The 24,489-nt window shown below is 40.6% G+C and overlaps 1 protein-coding gene across 1 annotated transcript; it reads left to right on the forward strand.

Annotated features, from left to right (window-relative positions):
• The first annotated feature begins 594 nt into the window (after nucleotides 1–594).
• SPMIP4 (sperm microtubule inner protein 4) lies at nucleotides 595–24,489 on the forward strand. Its single transcript, XM_061997397.1, is given in 14 exon segments — nucleotides 595–683; nucleotides 8,525–8,623; nucleotides 8,625–8,699; nucleotides 9,990–9,994; nucleotides 11,664–11,685; nucleotides 17,259–17,284; nucleotides 18,404–18,592; nucleotides 20,798–20,886; nucleotides 21,850–21,882; nucleotides 23,614–23,689; nucleotides 23,692–24,075; nucleotides 24,078–24,115; nucleotides 24,150–24,335; nucleotides 24,337–24,489. Coding segments are annotated over 14 exon segments (1,464 nt in total).

Consider the following 24,489-nt stretch of genomic DNA (forward strand, 5'->3'; position numbering starts at 1 on the left):
TCTTAACCTTTATGTGCTTGAGTAGATAGTGAAGTTGTAGTTTAGTGAAGTTGTTAGGCTTGTAATTCAGGATTGGATTGAGGTCACCTTTTCTTAGATCTCTTGAATAGTCTGGGAAGAATTCTCAAATGACCATGCTTCTTAATGCCACATCATTTCTGGTTTTGCCTTCTGACTTGTATGACATTTTAGAACTAGAATTGTTTGTGACAGTCTTATTCTCTGTATTCTTCATGACACAAGATGGGACCAAAAACATGAGAGTGTTTTACTTAGCAGTCTTATAAAACACTTTAAAACACACATATATAAGTCTATGGTCCCTGATGAAGTACTGAAGGAGTTGGCTTTTAACACCCTAAGGTCACTCTAAACCCTGAACAATCACATTAACTGGGAGAGATGTCAGAGGACTGGAATTAAAAAAATGCCATTTGTATCTTCAAAAAGGGCAGAAAGGAAGAACAAAGGATCTACAGGTTGGTCAGCCTCACCTACATCCCTGGGAAGGTGATGGAACAACTCATCCTGGAAACTGCTTCCAGGCACATGAAGGACAATAAGGTGATTTGGAATAATCAGCATGGATTCACCATGGGGAAGTTAAGTTTGACCAACCTGCTCATGTTCCTCATTGAAATGACTGAAGAGGAGAGCAATGGATATTGTCTATCTGGACTTCAGTAATGCTTTTGACACTGTTGCCCATAAAACCCTCATAAAGAAGCTGATGAATTATGGGCTGGATGAGGAGACTGAAAACTGATTGAATGGCTGAGCCCATAGGGTAATGATCACTGGCATGAAGTCTAGTTGGAAGTTAGTAATGAGCAATGTACCCCAGAGGTCAATACTGGGGCCAATCCTGTGATGTGTCTTCATTAACATTATGGATAATGAGGCAGAGTGCATCCACAGCAAGTTTGCTGATGACAGAAAAGCAGCACAAGTGGTTCATACACCAGAGGGTCATGATGCCATCCCAAAAGGTTGGAACAATTGATTGACAGGAATCTCATGCAGTTCAACAAAGGGAAGTGAAAAGTCTTTTCTGTGGGGAGAAACAGCACCAGGCACCAGTACATGCTGGGAGCTGACTGGGTGGAAAAACTGGTTTTGCAGAAAGGGACAACGTGCTTTCACTGTAAAGACAGCCAATGGTAGTCTGGACTGCATGAAAAGGAGTGTGCCAGCAGGTTGCGCGAAGTAATCCTTCCCCTCTGCTCAGTACTGCTGAGTTCACACCTGGAGTGCTTCTAGAGAGAGTGCAGTGAAAGGCCACTAAGATAAAAGGGTATGGGACATCTCTCATACCATCAAAGGCTGTGAGAGCTATCTCTATTGAGCCTAGAGAAGAAAAGGCTCAGAAAGGATCTCATTAATGTGTACAAGTATTTGAAGGGAGGATGTAAAGAAGACGGAGCCAGGCTCTTTTCAGTGGTGGGCAGTAACAGGATCAAGGGCAATGGGCACCAACTCAAACACAGGAGAGTCCTTCTGAACATAAAGAAACACTTTTGACTGTGAGGGTGACTGAACACTGAATCAAGTTGCCCAGAGAGGCTGTGAAGTCTCCATCCTTGGAAACACGGTCCTCAGCAGCCTGCTCTAGTTGCCCCTGCCTGAGAAGAGGTTGGACCAAATGACCTCCAGAGGTCCCTTCCAACATCAACTATTCTGTGATTCCATGATTTTACAATGTCCACCTTTTGCTGACCCCTTTGTCACATCAACACAGAACAGTCACTGTAGCCTAGTAAGAACTATACAAAGAGGTATCAGGGACCTTACTCCTCATAATCAGTTGTTTCTCAAAGAAACTTACTAACCTGGAGATACAGGTAGCAAAGCTACATGTATCTTAGGTACTAATAGATTTACAAATGAGGTGACCTCTTCTGTGTGAAGATTTAGAGTGTATAAATGATGTCCTAAAGCCTTTTTTTTTTCCTCCAGCACACCCTCTATAACAACAACTAAGGCAAGTCATTCCCACAGTATCTCAAAACCACAACTCTAAATCTTCCATAGTATTTTTTGGGAAGAAATAACAGAATATTTCAACAACTGAGTAATTAATGAAATGAAGGAAAAGATTCCATTGACCCTTTCCATGCATTTGTCTCTAGACTAAGATGAAGCATGAAAAAGAAACACTGAAAGTTTTTTTTTAAGAATATGTTAAACTTGTGAACTCTGGGAATTACTGATACAGCTATATCAGTTGTACATGGCACAAACTTTAAAGTGTAGTTGACTTTAATGTGATGGCCAAGCCACCCATGTTAGAAACAAACCGCTGGTCCAAAATCATAATAAACCAATTACTGACTCTATGGGATAATAATAGCACAACATTGCATTTCATGGGTTTTCAGAAAAGCTATTTATGTATTATCACTTGCCAGAAGACTTGCTTCCAGCTTTTTTCACATTTCTTTTCCAAGAAAAGTAGGATCTCCAGCTAATTTTGCCCTATCTGGTGAAAAAAACAGTATTTTCAAACACATCCATTTATTTCAATGCCAGTTCAACTGAAACAGAAATCAGATTGAGAGAAAAGAAAAGGTTAGAGAAGAAAGCAAAACATATCAAAATGTGTAACCATGTCTGCCAAACACAGGAATGCAGAAACAAGCCAACTAAACAGAATTCAAACTCTACCAGTGGTCAGGTCCAACTGTTTCAAAGGATAGTGTTAAAATCCCACACAATACCTAAGCAAAGAATATTGATATCTCTGAGAATGGAAATAAGAAGAGGCAATCCACAGAATTCCTGCTGCTATGCTGCCTGCCTTATGTGAAGTATTCCAAGCTTAGCCAATTTGTCAAGAATTGAACTGATACCCACAGGTTTCACTCAGTTTTTTCTAATCGAAGTTTCTACAGCTAACTTACTTTTAGCTTGGCCTGTGGATATATTTACTGCTTTGTTCAGGAGAGGTGTGAGACAGCACATCACCTACTTGTGCCTTGGATCACAGCTCCCCAGTGTGCTTTAACATCTTCCCCCTCACACAAGAGGTAACCATTTCCTGCCACCATCAGCTGCCTCATTCTCTGTATCACCCCAAAGGATTCCCAACACCTTTTCACTCGAATGTCAAATACTACCAGAACACAGGCCAAAGTATACTGATGGTGCACTGCACTGAACAAGAAGGTAGGCTTAGTTCATAGTTCTGCCCTACACAGTTTCCTGTTAAACTTTTATTCTGAAGAAAGATAGACAATAAAGCCTGAGCTGAGAGGGGCTCTCTCCAGATACAGTCTTCTGTTTTGAAGTAATATATTTCAGTCTTTTGGTAGACACAATATTTGAAAGCTTATTATATTTAAAAATTAATTTTTACTTACATATAATTCATCAGAATATTAATGTATCACTTTCCTATACCTTCCTGCCCTCTCCCACTGGAAGCTTTTCGTCATGGAAAGACTCATGGTGAGATAATTCATTTTTTTAGCCATGGACTTCTGAAAGCTCTGGGGCTGAAATGTCAAGGATCATATTTCCAGGTTTGGAGAAACATCAACCTGGAAACTAGTGATTTCATTTGTGTGTGATTTCCCTTTTGGGTGATTTCCCCTGGATCAGTAAGAACTTGGGACTTTGGTCTTATCAGCTCCTGGTTACACCTGACTTCATCATCTTTCTCCTACTGTTATCTCCCTCTACCTATTGTTAGTCCACTAGTCTAAGTTGCCAGGGAATAGAACTGGATAGATAGTGCTGCAAGCACTGTGTCCTGCAAGCATTGGACTGTTTCCAGGCAGTATTGTTCATCAGGATGCCTTGAACTTTTGACTGGATCCTGCTGTTAAATGTAGGTGTCAAGGGCTGGGAACTTGAGGTTCCCAAGCCAGCCACCTGGAAATGTGCAATGAGCTATGCCTCTGGAGCTGAACGCAGGTTTTACAATTTGTGTGGTGACTTTGGAGTAATGAAGTTGTAGGGACATGGGACATATATATTCAGGACCTTTTTGATGGGGGGATATGGACTACTATCTATCAGTGGGGTTGGTGTTGGTGTGATCAACAAAGAAAGTCTGGTTTCTGTTTCTTGCCCACTTACAGATTGTGAATCAACAACTGTGAACATTTTTTTCTTTGCAAGCCAGTAGTACTTGAATCTGAGTCATCAGTATAAGATTCCCATAGTGCTCATGTAGATATCACGACAGATAACCTAACACTCTAGAAACTGCCAGTATGACACAACTCATTTGGTTTTTTTCACTTGAAAATGCTACATCAGCTTCCTTTCTTATAATACATATGGCCCAAACCCCCAGACATGCTAGAAGAATAACGTATTTCAAATATATTCAAATTTGTTCCTTTTTTTAAAAAGGCAAAGCAAAATCTTTTGCATTTCACTGACATATGTCTGAGAAGAAGAGGGCTTGAGCAAAATATCCTTTTTGCTAAAGTCAGGACAGCAAACATGTACCAGAGTGGTGAACATATATTGCTCCTTTCACCTTGAAACTCTCCTCAGACTCCTCATGCCATGGTAAGATCTATATCTAAAAGCCAGCACGCCATTAAGTGCAGAGCAATGCATGTGGTACAACTTAAAATGTAAGAACATAAAACAAACATCTCTCCCCATTCCCTGTGTGGTGAGCCATTAGATTTTAGTCAAAGGGAATTTTGTCACAGCTTATGGAGGTGTAGTGGTTTTGGTCTGGGCCAGGTTTTTTGGTAGCAGACATGCTACAGGGGTGGCTTCTTTAAACAAAAATTGCCAGAAGCTCCCACTGTAGCTCACTGGGTTAGGGCCAGCCAATTCTAAGCTGGACCCTGCACCTGACCCAGGCCTGGCCAATTAGTGCTGGAGTTAATGTCTCTGTGAATAATGTGTTTGAGAAAGAGAAGTTGTTGTGCAGTTGCTAAACTACAGCAGTAACAGGGAGGGAAAATGTAAAAACATCTCTGCAGACACCAAAGTCAATGGAGAAGGAGGGGGAGAAGGGTGCTTAGACAGAGCAGGTTTGCTGTCAGGACTTGCGATCCTGTGAGAGACTCAGGCTGGAGCAGTCGGTACCTGAAGGACTGTTCTCCCAGGGAGTGACCCACGTTGTGGGAGGGTGTGAATGGAAAAATGTCACATTTATAAAAATAAAGGAGCCACTGGCAAACTGATGTTCTGATCTCAGAATGTTAGCTTTTCTTTTTTTTTTTTTGTCAGAACAAAATTGCTAAGAACTTGGCAGTTGTCTGTCAGAACTCAGAGTAAATCTACAATTGTGGAAGTCAGAAATAGTAATAGTCTCTATTAAACCATTGACTATATTGCTGAGACTCTCATTCATGATATACTTTAATACTTTGTTCATCCTACCTTCCTTTTGATATTCTCTGAACAAAGACCTTTTTTTTTTCCTGTGTCCTTGAGATCTTCAGTATCACTAGATCAATATTAACTAGAAATGTTTCTTTGTGAGAAGACTCGGAAATACTTTAAGCTTAACAAAGCTCTGTTTGGGCTGCATGGATGATCTGCCTTTGTGTGCAGTGCTTCTGTTTTCTGTCTACAGTAAAGTGGTTGTTCTGCAACTTAGTAACCTACAGATAGCAGTCAGAGGAATGATTTATTAATGTTTCCAGTGAGATTAGACCTAATGAATGCAAACACTACAGCCATGCAGGTGACGTGACATCTGCCTGTCTCCTTTCAGAAAGGGGAAACAAAGCTTTAGACAGAACTTAAGAAACAGATGCTTGAGTTCCTTCAGAAACTTAAAACCAGAAAAGCTTTCTGATAATCTACAGCACATCAGATTCTTATTTTGATTCCTCATATAATATAAACATACTGCCCTTTGCACCCTGGCAAAATGGATAATGGAAGAGCATCAGGCAGCAGCAGAGTGGTGCTGAACCAACAGAAGGAACTACATGATAGGAGAGCACTGTGCTGCCAAGAAACCAGAGAGAACAAAACACAGCAGCACTGCCTGTGTCTTGATCTCTCCCATAGATTTCCCTAAGACTTAATTAGATATCTAGGACTCTGCCACAGTTTGAATCTAAATGTTTTCTGAGTAGTTTTTGTAGCTATTTCTTCCCTTCCTTAAGGGCCTATACCTGTAATAAAAGTCAGGATTGTAATGCTCATTGAAACATCATAGCCACATAGTAACACACTTATTTCTCCTCACATTTCAGGATGGGCTCAGGGATGTTATTCTACCTTTTAATCAATATAAGATTAAGTCAGAATTGGGAGAACCTTACACTTGAAAAACACCTGAATCCAGATAGTACTTGCAGAGTGCCACTTTCTCCCAGTGTAGCTTAGTCAAAATCACTTTCTCACTCCATCTCCAAAGTAATGATCAATACTAAGATTAATAACTGCTCTGTTGAAACAAGGATTTCTATAGCTCACCCCATCAAGAATCACACATCCAGAAACTTTGAGCAACACCATACTTCAGAGCACAGGGCAGAGAAACTCAAGGGAACTGGGAGAGAGTTAGAATATCTACATGATTCACTGCAGCCTGTGCTGTGATAGTAGTGTATTGGCTACACCACAGACAACAAAGGCACTCCTACTCATCTGCAGCCATGTCCAGCTGCTTCACTCATCAGTAATGAAACACTCAAGGCAAGAAAAAGATGGCAGTATAGATGAGGTGTAGCTCAATCAAGAATCGGGGCCACTCAGTGATGGAAAAGCTGACAATAAACACAGATGTGGCTGCTGGTTCCCAACTCGTTCACCTAAACATCACTCTCTCACTTCATATGAATGAAGACAGCATACCAATAAAACATCCTGAGGCAATCACCCCCACTACATACCACAACAGCTCATTACTTCCTTGATAATTTTTTTTTTAAATCCTGGAAGACTAAGTCAAATCATTCATGTTGTCTCTTAGAGAATCCTAGAAAATCTCAAGTTGGAAGAGACCCATAAGGATCACTGACTCCAACTCCCTGCTCCTCACAGGTCTTCTGTCCCTAAAGGAGATGGCTGTCTGTGCCTGTCTTCTCCTTGCCAGTCTCGGGCCAGCCGGGATAGGGGAGACATGCTGAAACACACCAAATCCACTCAGGATTGATGAAGGGGGAGCATTGCCATGAGTGGCCATGCTGTATGCAAGCCCCTAATATACTGCAAAAATTTACATATCTGTTTTTGCTTTTACATCCTGCTGACCTTCAGACTGCCTGTTTTCCACTCTCATGTTGCTGCTTCTCACACTCACAAGGCATTCTGTAACATTATCTCACTCGCCAGCAATCAGTCTCATACTCTGAAGATCCGTTTACATTTTTTGCCAATAGCCAGTTCTTTATTCCCACACTCCTGACTGGAAAACTGCTGCTACTGATGGGCAAAAGCAGACATACAGAAGGGAAAGGCCTGAGAAAGTTAGAAAGACACAATTCACTGTAAACTAACACCATGATAAGAAAACTCAGCTCACTGGAATCCAAACCACTTGTCAGTAAAGGCCTTGAAGACCCTGAATGCTGATAACTAAGAAACCTGTGTGTAGACAGCTGCAGAGAAGAAGGACTTGGAATGTGGAAAACAGAATTGTTTGCATCCTGCTCTGTGGCATGGAAATCTACCAGACACTGTACAAGTGTAAGCTTGAAGAGGACATATTACAATACAAAGTGGGGATAGGTCATGAATATGTAGTAGGCGCTTATGCATACCCCTACCTGTACCCTATAAGTAGCCCTTTGTTAGACAATAGGATGTGAGAGCTGGGCAGAACTATCTCCCTTGCACCCGCACCCTCTGGTGCAATACATACCTGCTTTATAACCCTTAACCATGTTATAGAGTTTGTTCCGCATGTCACTACCCAAAAGAAAAGGAAGCTTTAATCTTTATGTGAGTTTGGTGTCCATTTTTACAACACCACAAGCCAAAACTCTGTGAGATGAACATGCATCTAAGCACATAAAACTGCTTGATTTCAAAAGACACAGATATGTAGAAACGTGCTGGATATCCCTAGCCACTAGTTCATCCATGTGAAGTGCCTGACACAGCTTGCATTCAGTGGGAATTACAGTCTCCAAACAGTAACATTTCTCACCTCTCTCTAGAGATGTAAGATTTTCAAAGGCATAAATAACAAATTCTGGAATCAGTGGGAATTAGATGCTAAAGCTTCCATCTGTGCCATTGCATATATTTGTTGTCCATATGCCACTTACATAGTACTGAAAGGACAGTTGAGGTATCTACACAACAGCAATTGAGACTTAATTACACTGTATGATGTATATGCTGCAGGCATCTACTACCTTCTCTCTTCCTCTTACTGATTCAAACACAATAGACTTGATTCAACCTTCATTAAACAATTGCCAATCACCATGGTATTTACTTCTTCCAGAGATAGTTCACCATATTAGCGTTACCCAGAATGAGTATGAGTAACGCAGACTCAAGAAAATAAAGCCAGGTTCTCATTGTTTAAAAGATTTCAAGTCACCGTCACATTAAAGGCCATTTTATTAGGTTTTTTTTCTTCCAGATATAAAGAGTTCAGGGAATTCCTTCACTGCTGCAAGCTCCCCTGGGAAGCAGAATGGGAGCATGAAGGAACTGCACTACCTGTACTGCCAGAATATAACGGTGAAGGATAAGTCTCCCTATACATTTGTTAAAGCACATCAACCTTATTATAGTGGTGTAGACCCTTGGCCAAAGTAGGCTAGACATATACTTCCCACAGTCAAAATCACAGAATCATAGAATCACAGAATGGTAGGGGTTGGAAGGGACCTTTAGAGGTCATTTAGTCCAACCCTCCTGCAGAAGCAGGTCCCACCTAGATCAGGTCACACAGGAACATGTCCAGGTGGGTTTTGAAGACCTCCAAAGAAAGAGACTCCACACCTTCCCTGGGCAGCCTGTGCCAGGGCTCCCTCACCTCGACAGTGAAATACTTTTTCCTTATATTTAAATGGAACTTTTTCTGTTTCAGCTTTGTCCCATTACCCCTTGTTGTATCACTGGATATAACAGAAAAAAGGGATGTCCCAGCCTCCTGACATCCACCATTTAGATATTTGTAAATATTAATGAGATGTCCCCTCAGTCTCCTCTTCTCCAGATTAAACAGCCCCAGTTCCCACAGCCTTTCCTCATAAAGAAGATGTTCCAGTCCCCTGATCATCGTGGTGGCCCTGTGCTGGACTCTCTCCAGAAGTTATGTGTCCCTCTTGAGCTGGGGAGCCCAGAACTGTTAACGAAGTGTTTTTAACGATAGCAATAGTTAGTTAACAAGTTACATAGCGACATAGACTGAGATATGCAAGTATTTGCATTCCAAAAATGGGCAATTTAAGCCTCTACTCTTTTAGCAATGTCCTGAATATTAGTATGGGAATACGTTGGTACCCACAAATTTCCACACAGTGTTTCCCATGCCATTTAAAGTTCAAAATTTCCATATTTATTTTTTGGCTCATCATTTGATAACTATTTACTGTTGGCTGTTGTCCCAAACACCCTTCCTGACCTTAAATATGTCACTTCTGACCTTATGGCATACACAAACTTCATGTCATGGTTTTGTCCATCAGGGAACAAAAGACCACGATTAGCCTCAAGTACCAAAGATCTGAGGATTGACAAAGGGCAGGGAGAGCTTAATTGCTGCTTAAGGTCCAGGACAAAACAGACCAGGCTACTCGGCTTGGGGAAGAAAACAGAAAATAATTTAATGCAACATCAACTAAAACATAACCATAAAACCCCAAAACATAACCAAAATAAAACCACACAGAGTGGTACAACAATGAAGAGTCCATCCAGCTTTTTTAAGAACACCTTCTTGCCACATCTCCCCTCCTCCCAAGCTCAGAGCCCTGATCCCAGTGTTTTTACCTCCTCCCCCCATGAATGGCTTGGGCGGGGGGGGGGGGGGGGGGGGGGGGCGGGGAGTGGGGCTTTCAGTCTATTCCTGATAGCTTCTGCTGTTTGCCCCTCCTCAGGACACGTGGGCTCCTCACTCATCCTCCCTGCAAGTCCATGGGGTACCTCACAAACACGGCAGCCCTGCACAGGCTGCTCCGATGTGCATTTATCCCAAAGGATGCAGCTCCTCACATGTGGGGCTCTCATGTGCGGCTGCTCTGCGGCATGCAGGCTCTCCAGCACGGCCTGCGCCATGGACGCCTGCTCACACAGTCCCTCGCCCGTCCGGGCTCACTCACATGGAGCTGCTGATAACTCTCAGTCCTGCCATGGGTTTCCATAGGTTGCAGGGGTACAGCCTTCATTCTCCCTATGGCTTGCAGAGGGGTCTTTGGTCTATTGCTTCTCCTTCCTTCCTCCTTCTCTGGCTGAAGAGTCCATGTGGTCACCGCCATCTTGCATCACTCTTACACCTCCTGCCAGCACGTCAAATTCCCGTCCCCTAAATAGTGATGGCAGAGGCACCAGATTGACCCAGCCGGGCCGGAGGTGGGTGTGAACCCAGGAGCTGGGGAAAAGTCCACAAACTCTTTACCGGGTCTTCACTGCAACCAGCTCCCCCTGTTATCAAGCAAAAGGTGCTCCTTGCTAAACCAGGACACCTCATAAGCATAAAAATGAAGTCTATGCTCAGCTTTTTCGGAAAGCTGTTGTAAAAGGAAAAAGATTTTGTGATTCCGTAATTATATGACAACATTTCTAGGGTCACAACTTGGAACCCATACCCATTCAAGGCATTTCCACAGTTCCCACTGAGCATTACGTGCGTGTGGTGAGGGACTGTAAGGGCCAGGCTTCCACAGAGAGAAATTTGTGCCCAAGTGGCTAAGCAGGCCAATGGCATCTTGGCCTGTATTTAGGAACAGTGTTGTCAGCAGGAACAGGGAGGTGATCATTCCCCTGTACTCTGCTCTGGTGAGGCCACACCTCAAATACTGTATCCAGTGTTGGGCTCCTCTCTACAAGAAGGACACTGAGGTGCTGGAGAGGATCCAGAGGTGGGCTACCAAACTAGTAAAAGATTTGGAGCACGTCTCATATGAGGAATGGCTGAGAGATCTGGAGCTGTTTAGCCTGGAGAAAAGAAGGCTCAGAGGAGACCTCATCACTCTCTACAACTACCTGAATGGAATTTGTAGCAAGGTAAGGGTTGGTCTATTCTCCCTAGTAACAAGCAATAGAACACAAGGAAATGGCCTCAAGTTGCACCAGGGGAGGTTCAGGCTGGATATGAGGAGGAATTCCTTTACTGGAAGGGTTGTCAGGCATTGGAACAGGCTGCACAGGGAGGTGGTGGACTCACCATTCCTGTAAGTGTTTAAGAGACGGCTGGATGTTGCACTTCGGGAAATGGTCTAGTGGTTGATAGGGCTGGGACAAAGGCTGAACTTGATCTCAAAGGTCTCTTCTAGCTGAAATTATTCTATGATTCTGTGTTTCTATGAAATTCTCAGTGTTCTCAGGAACTTTGTATTCAGGCATGGCTGCTCAACACCTCTCAAAATACAGCCCTGCGTGACCTCGATTTTGAATCTCAGGATAGCTTTCCACATTGGCAGCATCTATGAGTTTTGCTATTAAGAGTTATCTGAGAAATCAAGACAAAAACATGCCAAGCTCTAAACATTTATGCTTTCTCTTTGCACAGTGGCCTTCCTCCTAGGCAACAATGTCACTCAGCTGAAAAAAAGATATGTGTGTGAATGATGAACTGTAACTTTAAATTATGTATTAACTGTATCCTGAATATATTGAATATAACAGCAAACTGAATATTCATTCCACTTTTGTGATATTACACCAAAGTGATATGAAGTATAGATATGATAAGAAATCTGAAAGGTCACGTTCAGTAAAAAAAGATTAGTAACACATGTGGGAAGGAAATTCAGAATATGATATCCTTCCTCCTCAGTTTAGTATCTCTTCAACAAAGGTGTCTAAGTTTGCTTTACAGGTTGATCAGATTTATCAATTTGTAATGTTGAAAAGTATTAACCTTTCTGCTAGTTAAAATCCAGATTGATCTGATATAACTGAAGTAACCATGACACCAATGTGCATTTCAGTCCATTTTCTTCTGATATATATATATGTATTTTTGGAGGAGGCTTGGTAAAGATTATTTTCTTCTCTGCTGCTGTTCAAGAGAGCAGATTGAGTGAATTTGTATGCTCCTGGAGTTCTGCAATCCAACATTTACGCCACTTGATGGCACCAGCAAAACGTTTAAACATCAAACATTTTGGGTTAAAGTAATTTAAAGTGTAAACACAAAGCAGAAAATGAACAAGTTACACCTCTTATCAGCTGAGCATAACTAGAGGATATTAAAAACTGGAGGAAAATTCTGTAACAATTTCTCAGTTGTCTTTACGGGCTGCAAGGTGCATTCTTTGACCCCACTACTCTCCCTTTAGTCTCCTTCCTTTGAGTTACCTGCTCTCTATTTTCTGTAAGCTCAGACACTAGAAAAGTAGAAGAGCTAATTGTAAGCAGTGCACAGATGCTACACAAGAAAAAAATCTGCAACTCTGCTCCTTATAATCCACTGGGGTTTTTTTCAAGCTTCTCTCTTTATTACCTCATTATAAGACGCAGCACAAGCAGAGTTGAATGTGGCGACTTACAAGAGCATATAAATCAAAACTCCTTTTTACTAGGACAGCTTATGGCCTTCGATCAGCAAAGTACATTAGAGGCATTGGCTGTGCTGCTTCTGCAGTATTTGATTACAGCTACAAGATTCCCTGTAAGTTTCTTTCTACAAGTTTCCTAAGCACTAAGTGACAAGAACTGGCCCTTTTGTAGGATAATGGAGCACTATTAAAGTTGTTTTAAAACCAAGATCCATGCAAAGTGGGCACTCATGTTGCATAGTCAAGATGGGTGGTTCTGTTTTATTACCTAATGCATCCTCAAGAAAATTCCCATTGACTGCAGTGGAAAGATGCTGTTGAACAATTTGCTCTACTGAGACTTGATAGTCCAATAAATGTCCTGTTATGTGACATTTAAACTGGTATCTCTGAAACAGCAAGAACACAGACAGATTGTAGAGTAAAATTTAAAACTGCCCTTTAGATGGGGTAAAAGGCCTGCTCTGTTTTCACAGGCTGTCAGCCTTAGGTCCTTCTTAGTTGAGGATTTCTGGGACTCATTCACTTCACAGCAAGAGTGATCCTTTTACCTGCTCCTGACCAGAGTGGATCATCCATGTATACAGGTTGAAGCAGAAATAGCTGCACCTTTCTAGGGATTTGCGTCCTTAAGAGGAAGCAATCAGGAATTGTTGGGACTCTGGGCTCTTGTGCTAGCTGTGTAAGGAGGAAGGGGGCTTTGTACAGGAGTAGATCAAACTCAGCCCTTGTATGTACTGAACAGTACGTGACCTTGGACTCTGAATATTGGATCAACAGCACACTGATGTACTATCTCCATTATCTTGCACTCACATCTTAACCTGAAATATGCTGGATCCCTATGCTTTGTCCTAGTTTGAGCATTTTCTTTTCCTATCAGGTTGTATTTTCTCAGTCTTTGAAGGACTTTTAAATTGAAGAAAAGAACATTTCTTTTACAACAAAAAGTGAAAAATGCCAAAAAAAAATCTTCCACACTCTGCACACTTTCATAGAATCATAGAATGGTAGGGGGTGGAAGGGACCTTTAGAGACCATTTAGTCCAAACTCCCTGTAGAAGCAGGTCCACCTAGATCAGGTCGCATAGGAACATGTCCAGGCAGGCCTTGAAGACCTCCAGAGAAGGAAACTCCACACCCTCCCTGGGCAGCCTGTGCCAGGGCTCCATCACCCTCACAGTAAAATAGTTTTTTCTTATATTTAAATGGAACTTTTAGTGTTCCAGCTTCATCATACTACCCCTTGTCCTGTTGCTAGATATAACAGAAAAAACTGATGCCTCAACCTCCTGACACCCACCATTTAGGTATTTGTAAATATTGATGAGATCCCCCCTCAGTCTTTCATGGGACAACCATGCTTTTGCCTTAAATATGCACACTATGTATCCTTGTGCAGTTTTGCACTGAAATGAATCACTGGGTTCCTGCAGATGAGCTTTTATAAGTGCATTAGCAATGCACCACACACATATGCCTTCCTTATTAAGTATACTGGAGAAAAGTAGTTGACTCCTCCCGTCTAAAGGTGTCAGGAGTTTACATGAAACAACACTGCAAAATCCTGAAAGGTCTTGCCAAGAATCCTATTTAGACACACACACACATATCACTCCACACCACACTTTCATTCCTCTAGCTGTCTCCCAGCTTCTCGACCTCTGGTAGTTCCCTGACCTGTAGCTCCCTGACCAAGCAGGTTTTAAGGTCAGGCAAGATAAGTGATTGCCACCTTTTGCAAGAATAAAGGGCTTCAGAGAAAGCTAATTTACACATGTGAAATGTTTTATTCTCCAGCCATAATTTCCTTCCTGTTAAAACTGGCAAGAATGATACATCTTATTCTCATAGTAATTTGCTGAATACATGGAAAATTAACAGGAAAGAGCACAAAAAATTCTCTGGCTTGATCTAGAAAAAGAATTGAAGGTCATGAGGCTCCACCCATGCTGCATTACTCTCAAGTCAACATCACCCCAGAGAGAAGAAACAGCTCTTTAGAGGCTCCTATGATGTGTCAGAGAGCAGAAAAATAGTGAGAAATGGGAGCCCTTCATGAAGGTTCCAATGTGCCTTTTATTACCATTACTGAACAAATGTGTCTCTGTACCCAGTGCTACATCAGGAGGTGAGCTGCAGAACTCCTGCAGGTGAAGCCAGGGTTTCCACAAGAATACTCACATGAAATTTGGTTTATGCATGTTTTATCAAAAAGTGTTTGATGAGTGCCCACAGTGCACTCATTGCTAGGGAAATGCGTTGGTGTCCATCTGGACCACTTCCTGGATTTAATCTGGGGCTTCCCAAACTGGGAGCAAAAGTGCCTTCAGTTTGAGTCTTACTTCTTTTCAAGACTCTCTGATGGACTTCATATCTTCTGTAGACAGAATAAAAAGGAGTAGATAGCGTATTACTGAGCAACTGCTTTTTGTGTCATACTGGCAGACTCCAACAAAAGTTGACCAGGACTCCAGTGAAAGTATCTCAGAGCAAAATTTTGCAAAGCTGCTATCAGTTTCTTCTTTTCCAGACAGAGCTCTACCTTTCTGTACTGCCATCCATTCTGGGATGCTTTAGGCTTGATAACCCATTTTGAGTTTTAAAACTATAAGGAACACTCCAAATAACTGCTTACCTTTGAAAATACAAAGCTTTCAAGGCTGTTAAAATCTGTGCTCACAAAGCTTCTCTAAATAGGCATGAAAATGCATATTCATCCTCAGTTTATTGCTGCCTTAAGTTTTGATGCTATAATGAAACACGGTCTTCGAAGGTACTTAAGTAGTTCTGCCATGCCAGAGCACAGTTCAGATTGATTCTCCTTATTTTTCCATATTTGTATTAGGAACTCAATAAAGAACACAACAACTCATTTTGTAACCAAATGTGAATGGAAAGGGAAACTGAAAGTACTTTGTGTTTATTTTCAATGTGCATTGATATAATGTTAGAATTGTAACACAATGTGAATTGAAAATAAACAATGAGTAAAATAAACACTGCATATTTTCCTTCATTGTTGCAGCAGCAGTAGACATAGAGCACCAGTTCTAACTGTAGAAATGGAAAAATCAACTAGAAGTATCTGTGAAATAATCTTTTCAAGACTGCTCTTCTATTAGCATGGCTATTTCTGTAAAAGGTTTCTTTTTCAAGACGGATAGAAAGCTTGAATCAGAGTCCCAAGTCATTATAAATGTTACAACATAGAAATGGTTTTCAGAATCCAATACTTCGCTTAAATCGTCTTTGTAGCATCCTGCATTAAAAGTAGATCTTTTGTTTACCTCAGTCGAAGCCTAAGTTATGCTGGCACAGTGATTTGTGAAATATCATGCATTATGTTGATTGTGCTGAGTCCCATGGCATCTCAGCAAAGATTTCACAATGAAGCATGTGACTGGTGCACATTGAATCAGGATGTGTGAACAAAACTGATCTGGCACTTGAAATCTATTTTTCCACACTCATGTATGGAAAGAAATCAGTACAAGACTACATTTTAATTCTTTGAGCAAGGAGGCATATTTCCTCTTTGTATTCATGCAACAACTATTATTTTAGAGTAAATCGGTGATGGAGAGGCTAAGTTGCAGCTCTTGAATCACAGGTGACTTGAGCAGAGCTTAGGTGCAGCTCCCATGCCACGGCTATGTCATCAACCAGATGACTGGGTAGTTCCCAGCTGTAGCAGGAAAAGAGTTCCCAGAGGAACTTTGTGTGATCACCGTACAAATAATAAAGCTTAAAAAAAAATGACTACCCACAGACAATCTCTCCTATCCATGTATGGAAAAGACTCTTTGAAGCAAGACCTGGTTAACAAGCCTTCTGCATGAAGTACATGAGGTTTTGGAGTTCAGGAGAAACACTAAGATTAGTCCAGTAATATTGTCTTTCAGGCTTTTTTTTTTTTTTTCATTACAACACAAAGATCCTGATCTAGGTGATCTGATCTAGGTGAACCTGCTTCTGCAGGGGGATTGGTCTAGATGATCCCTAAAGGCCCCTTCCAACTCCTACCATTGTATGATTCTATGTTTCTACGAAGAGCCACTAAGCAAATTGAGGGGTTTTTTTTACTCTTAAACATTTTTCTGACTTGCTACAATTGCCAAGAGACACCTAGATAGCCTAAGTGCTCTAATTCTTGCCCTTTAAAGTTAGCATTTTTTTGATTGCTTTTTAAAAATTTATTAGAAGCATAAAATACATATCCATGGTAAAGTAGCAATAATCTATCAGCATGGAATGAATAAGTACTTTCTCTGGAAAGTATAAACGGGACATGTGTTCTGTTTTGCATTACTGATAAAGTAATTTTTACTAATACAACATACAATTCTTAATTAATATAGAGCTTATTAAACAAAAGTTTAAGAGGCTACATTTTTTTCCTCACTCTTTTTAAAAAGACATTTTGCATATCAGTTCTTCACAGTATCTTTTCAGTCTTTAGCACGTGGCATCACAAAACGTTCCTCATGTAATAAGTGGTATCAGTAACAATATTGTCTGTACTGCTTACACGTTGATTTGTTCCAAATTCATATTGATTACACAGATTCAGAGAAAATGTGGGAGGTGCAAATGAATGTGAGTAAATTCAGGTAAATTATTTACTATTTTTCTTCCCTAATATAGGCTTCATAAACCACCAGACAGTTCAGCTAAGTAAATATATTTCACCAATATCATATCTTATCTTTCTTTAATAAAAAGGCAAATAAAAAGGTAAGTTGTTCCTCTTACAGCCATAATTGCACAATGCAGGTTCCTTGTCAATAAGCAGCAGCATAGCTACTAGGAGAAAAGATATGTCTCAGATGAAGCTTGTACAATGCATTTATCAAGTTAGCAGTGTTTGCCTAGCATACCCATTCTCCTAACAAATATTGATCTTTCTGTCTTGCCTATGGGCTAATTGAGTTTTCTTAGCTATGTTGTTCATGGCCCTTCTTACCTAATGTGAATTAAAGTGTTTGGAGCATCTACCAGGTACAGCTAGGGGATCTACAGTAGGCATAAAGCAGATTTATGAGAGAGAAGTTTCAGAAAAGCCCAGCTTGGTAGGACATCTCATTATGTCTTAATGCACAGCTTCAGTAATGGAATCAATGTGGCTCCTGTATCAGGTTGTGACTTTGTTTTACACAGCAGTTGAGGAAAGGGGTTTGCTCTCAGTAAGTTGCTCTATGCAGTTGCAGTAAAGTTGCAGTAGAAGAATTCAAACAGGGTGCTAGCCTCTCTTATTGGAATAAAGCGCTGCTTCAGTTTTCTTAAGAATACTTCAAAATTCCTTCAATTTTAGTTTTTTAATTATGCTAGCACAAAAAAAAAATAAAGCTGAAAAGAACAATATCACACAAATGCAGGCACTCTGTGAAATCCTGGTTCTCAGTAGCCCTGAAATATCCAGTTCAGTTTTATCCTACTTCTTCCTGGAAATAAATGTCTTCTTAGAGGTACATTTTGATTTCACAAGTACAAACTCGGTTACTATTAATAGGACCTGTACAAGAATCAGAAGTCCACATTTTCATTTCCTTAAACCGCATAAAAGTAAAGATGAATTGGTATGACTGGTTATGTGCAAAACCTGCAATGCAATGATCATTGTGAATTCTTTGCAGTGCAAGCAAGAGAGGATTAAAGAACTAAGATATCACCTTTCTGATTCTCATCTTCCAAGTTCTTGCAAAGTATTATATTTAATATTAAAACTGTGAAATGTGAAATAAGGAGATTTTCTTACTTTCTATCTTTCTTCCTCTCAGCTCAAACCAACCCAAAACCACTGTGCCTGCCATTTCCCATCACTTACCCCTACCAGATACACATATCTAAGTACATCATGTCCCCAAACTTCAGATCACCTGAGGATCTAGACACCAGGGCTGATGCAAGCAGTCATCAGCTTTTCCATCCCAATATCGCTACCAACAGTTTTGATGTGGTTGTTCTAAGGAAAATGAAAGGTAAGACAGTATGCTGTTGGTTTACCATTTATTCTTGAAACTCACTTAGAAACACTGGTGAAGTCATGATTCCTCTCTAATGAATCTTAGCAGAGCCAGAATCTGAACATATTCATGCTCAAGCTAAGCATCTTGCCTTAAATTGGAGCTTAAATTGCAGTCTCTGTGGGGAACATCTCAGCACTGTGATGAATTAACCCCTGCCTCATGTGAACACCTTGTAGCTTCAGAAGCCAACAGAGCGCTAACAGAGCTGCTAATCCCCACAAAAGCATTTGGTGTATTTGATATCTTCTGCCATACAAATAATTCTTCATGGTCCAATGAAGTTGAAAGGAAAAGAAAAAAAGAAGGCATTAGCAAGATCAAAACCTATCAGTTCCTGGGCCAAAGTCAAGCCTGACATACCTTTGCTAAGGACAACAGAGTTACTCCTGAAATGAATGTTGCTTGATTTAAAATATTTTATCACTCCACTGATGGTAGAACAAAGTACATAGAGAAAAAGAAACTCCTCCTACTCCTTACAAACACAGAGATGAAGCCCCAGTCATTCATTATTTACAGAACACCACATGAGCTATCATGAAGTGTTTGGTTTTAACCCAAACAGCATTTTACACTGTTTTACGTAATATATTGGAGGAAAAGGGCATAAATTTTTTGTTCTTATTCTGTTTTTCTCTGGAGACATTCTATTATATTGGGATTTTGACAGGTACTTAATTTTAGAAGACTTTAAAGATCATCTATTTGAGGAGTTTTTGGTAGCTGCTGACCACATAGGGTTAGAGAAAGGAGAAAGCCAGCACCTCCGTGTGGCATGGCAGTGCTTGCCAGGAAGGGTTGGCCATCACTGAAACAGAAGTGTGTAGGCTAGCATAGATAAGAAGCTTTCAGCAGACTAAAAGCTGATAATGTTAAGTAGCAGGTCAAGTTGCATTAACTAGCTGCCATTCTCACTGTGTCACTGGCACAGTGCTGTACAATTATGAATATAACTCGGCACACAAACAATTTTTACTGGGTCATTTGTCTATCAAAACCCAAAGTCTTTCCACAGTATATAATGCTAGGAGTACTTTTTTATAGTCAGTTTTCATTGATCATTGGTCATAGAATCATAGAATGGTAAGAAATACTAATCATGTGTGGAAATGGGCTTACAAAGCCTATTTTTGCAGAACAGGAGGATCAACAGAGGCCAAGACCTATTTCCAGCAAGGCTTAGCAGGTTCAGAATCACTAGCTAAGAGCCACTAGTGATACTTAAAAAATACTTTAAGTCCATTTGCTATTCTCTCCAGAAGTTTGCCTTCCTCTGAGATCAGGATGCTTCATTTCTCAGGTAACTGAAGGAGAAATATCTGGTGAAGTACAGATAACACAGATCACACTCAGGTGACTTTTATAGGTCACAGGAAGGTTATATTTAAAGTCTTTGAGCCTTTTCTACATCTCACATTTACAAAACTCACAGTAGCTCTCATGTAGTTAATGCCGACAGCATAGTTAATGCTGACAGCATCATTGTGAGATAAATAGGGAAACTGAGGCAAGAAGAATGGAGAGACAAAAAGCAGTGATAGGAACAGGGTTGCAATTAAGCTCTTCCAAGCATGCACTGCAGCTTCATTTTTATAAGGCATCTTAGTATCACACAGTTATTCCTCTGATGGTGACATGAGGACAGAGCCAGATTCGCAGTTCTTTTTTGTTGTTATTTGTAAAAATCATTCACAGAAAATGCAATGAGAATCTTTCCTGCCAGCATGTGAATCAATCCAGAGCTCCTGCAATTGGCCATGAGCAGTTGGCCTTCTGCAGAGGCAGCTTTATCTGGTTTAAGATCCAGTCCTCAGTTGCTTCTCACCACCTTTCTGCCTGAGACAGTAGCCTTGCAGATCTATTGGTGCAGATAGTCACTGAGCACTTCCAGAAAGTTGGGTTAACTTACACTGATTAAATGGGTGATCTGATTTAACCCTGCTGATTTTGTACCAAAAGAGTGAAGATGAGGTGTGTCTACAGATCCATGAAGCCAATCTCCCAGGGCAAAAGAAACTTTAGCAGCATATCACAGAATCTCTTCCACCAGCACAGCTGTCTGTGTATTAAGCACATGTCTGCAGCTTAAAATGCAGATCCATTTGTCATTATGATCCATGGTGTTCCACTATAACATGTTAAATACTTCCCCTGTAGGTAATCCATGTAGGCATGAAGTTGCACATATTCCCTCTGATTCCAAGAAAGCGGCTGTGTACTGGCCGGGACAGCATATATACTTCCAAGTATGTACTTGATACAGAAAACAGCAAAATGTCTATTTATGTATTTATTTATTTAAAACAAACTTCTCTGTATCTCTTTTGTGGAGACATTTCTACATTTTCTTGTCCGGTTCCAAGGTTCCAAACATTTGCAGGCCATGAATTAGGCACCATTCATACAGTGAAAAGCTTTAGAGATTTTTCAACCACCTTAACAATATGTAAACAAGATCAGAAGCCAGATGGCTGTCCTGTGACTAAAGTCCTTCAAGTACTAACTAGTTGTCATAGAACCTAGCTAAGCAGCTCTGGGGATAAAAAGAATCCGAAGAAGAAATAATAGCTGCTAACTACACGCTAAAGGCGGTTGGAGTAGCACTCGATTCAGACACCCAGATTATATCCTGTAGCCTGTCAAAGAAACGTAGATCTTTGCTCCCTTTTACCTCTCCACAAGTCCTGACAACATACTGACAGGCTGGTGTCTCTATTTCCATGTCTCCAAGAGACATCCTCTTTGTGGATGGTCTTTGACTTCAATGTTGCCTTCCCCAGTGTAATGATGGCAGTTGGGCTGGTCCATAAAACAGAAGGGTGAATTTGTTCACAAATGATCATGTTTCTACTATTCTTTGGCTTGCCTAAACACTAGTTTTCTTCCCAAAGAGATGTAGCCTGAAATTTGATGACAGATGAAAGCCATGAGCAATGTAGGAAAAAACAGCAATGAACAAAAGCCTTTGTGGACACACAGTTATGGCTACAAAAGAAAGCTTATATAGTGTGTAATGTCCTGCCTAGGCATGGCTACCAGGAAGAACTTGATTCGAAGTTATTTGAACCGAGTTCAGCTGAAGTATGTACTCATTGAATCTTCCACTTGAGTAGTAATACTGTACTGATGACTTTTCTCCATCACATTTTTTCTTTGTTACCGTTTACTAAACAGATAATTGAAGGATTCTTGGATAACTTATATTAAAGCAGTTGGCAGAACTAGGTGAAGAGATGGAACTAGTACAATGAGTAACAATCTCCATAAAATGAGTTGGTAGGTTTCACGTGAATGGTGCAGCACCACAGAGACTGAAAAATATTGGCTAGATGTTCAGTTAGTGTTAGATCAGGACAGCCCCATTGAACTGTGTTTATTGCTCATTGTACCACTGCAGACTATTGCCTCCTTACTAACTATACCTGTTTAAGTTTGGCAATGTTCTTATGATTCACCCTCCTCCATTTATGTGTGTGATTTGCCTTTTTTTCCTTAAGGGTGCATCACTAAGATTATCAGACTCTATCAAAGATTTGCTCTAAAGAATGCATAAAACTGTCTTGGAAAACTCCATGCTCATCTTCTTCAACAATTTTTACATTGTGTGTGGCCTGCATAAAAGTGAAAAGACACTATTTGAATTAAATGCTACTCACACAAACAAAGCACAACATGGTATATAAGCATCACAAATCAAGTCGAGCTGTGTTTTGCTAATAAATCATTACTTGTAAGGGCTTAAGCCATTCCATGACACCCGCACATTGTCATACGGAGTGCACAAAGGGGTTTAATTGATTGGAACTGACTAAACTAATCTGCAGGTAAAACAGAAGGAATGGATTCTACTCTGCTAGCTTTACAACCACTCCTGGATTCAAACCCCACAGACATACCAGAAGAAGGGCAACTAAGTAAGATGCTGCCATTTTCTTAGTTATAGCCCAAAAATGGTCCTGGATAAAAATTGTTCTGCTTTTCTTTTTATAGGATGAAACAAAAACAAAATAAACAAAAAAACCCCACAAATAATCCAAGAATCCAAGTAAGGAAATCCCTTTTGAAATGACCTATATAAGTTTCTGCTAATTGAATCCCTGTACCTGAAATGGAAAAGCTGCCTAGATTTTTCTTCCCTGTGACAAAGAAACAAATGTTTCACTTTATGATGACAAAAACCTTTTAAAGAACACTTTCAACAGCTTGTCTGTGGAAATTAAAATCCAAACTATCAGCCTATGTTAATTGAAAACTGAGCAGTTTTATTGCCCTCTCACTTTCAAAATGGGAGGGGCAGAGGCCTGCCCTGGGCCATGCCAATTGATCTGAAGAGCATTATTCCACTTAAGCATGCATATGTCAAATACGAAATGCTCAGATTGTTCAGCACAGTAACCAATTAAGTCCATTCTTTGGCTATAGGACTCAAATGTACTTTATGTTTGAACAGTTTTTATGCAATGCAGCTTTGACTCTGCATCCAGACCTGAAGCATCAACAACACAGATGATTATGATAGATTAACAGCATTGAAACAGTGGATCAAACTGTGGTTGAGAAAACTCAAAAGCCACAGGACAGCGAGCATCCTCAGTCCAGCTGCAATAGTTCCTAGAAGAAATTAAAAGCATAATAACATAAGTTACTTGTTATACTATTATATTGCTTATGAGAGTACCAATTGGAACACTGATGCTTACTGAAGAAAGGAGAAGAGATCAAGAGAAATCTATACACATTTATATCTTATGTGTTCGGGTGGAGTAGAATATTTTCTTTTCCAGTGCATAAACTGACTCTAAGCTCCCTACATGGCAGGGCAGCAACAAATGTCTGAGCTGCCTCCCTTTGACAGGAAGACCCCTAACTGAGCCATTTCACTAGTCTCAGGTAACAGCCTGCTAAAATAAAGAGTCCTTGGTAAAATAAGAGACTTAGATGGCAGTGTAAATCCTGTTACTTCCTCCATATAGAAAGAGATATTTCTACCTCATCTCTCACAAGTAAGATCTCCTGAAGGGCAGACTGCATTTTTACTTCCAGGCCAACATCCCATGAATCAATTCTGCAAGAACAGTACTCCTCCAAAGTCCAGATGCCTCCACTTTTATTCAGGCTTCCTACTGTCATAGCCAGCTACACAGGCACAATGCCAAGTAAAATACAAAGAGTGGTTAGTCTAGGTCAGGACCATAAAGTGATAGAAAGCACAGACCAGAAACGGGATGTGAGCCAAGGGCAGGCCACTCTGTCTCAGACACACTACCAGAAATTTCACTGTCTGCACACAAGGACATCAATAAACAAACTTCAAAAATTCACTGACATATTGCAAACAGAAGCACTGTACAGGAGGCAGCTTTCAGGAAGGCTTGAACTTTAATCCCTTCCAAAATCTGCATGTTCCTGCTCCTACAAAGATTTTAAGCCCAGACATTAGATCAACATACAATATGGGAAACCCAGACAGTCCAAGCAAGTCAGGCTCACCGTTGTAAAAAGTAAGAAGAAGAAAGATGTAAAGAGTGAGGAAAGTAGAATTTTGTTGCACAAGCTTTGGCATCAAGAAGCATATCAGCCTGCATGGAAACCAGAAGACAAATCAAGAGAAACAGCACTAGTTGAACGGATCCCTAGCTGTGAGGTTCCTCAGCACCAGACAGCACTGCTGGAGCTTGAGCATTCCTTCTCTAAGAACAGCAACACAAACACATTTTCATGATTCTGTAAGAGAAGAGAAAAAAGACCTCAGAGATAACATTACTGTGAGAAAGATACACAAATTCTATGGTTTCAGCGTTCTTATTTCTTTAATTGATACATCCCTTGGCCCTTTAAAAACAGAGTAA

The sequence above is a fragment of the Colius striatus genome, chromosome 5, assembly GCF_028858725.1.
Source record: "Colius striatus isolate bColStr4 chromosome 5, bColStr4.1.hap1, whole genome shotgun sequence".
Taxonomy (NCBI): domain Eukaryota; kingdom Metazoa; phylum Chordata; class Aves; order Coliiformes; family Coliidae; genus Colius; species Colius striatus.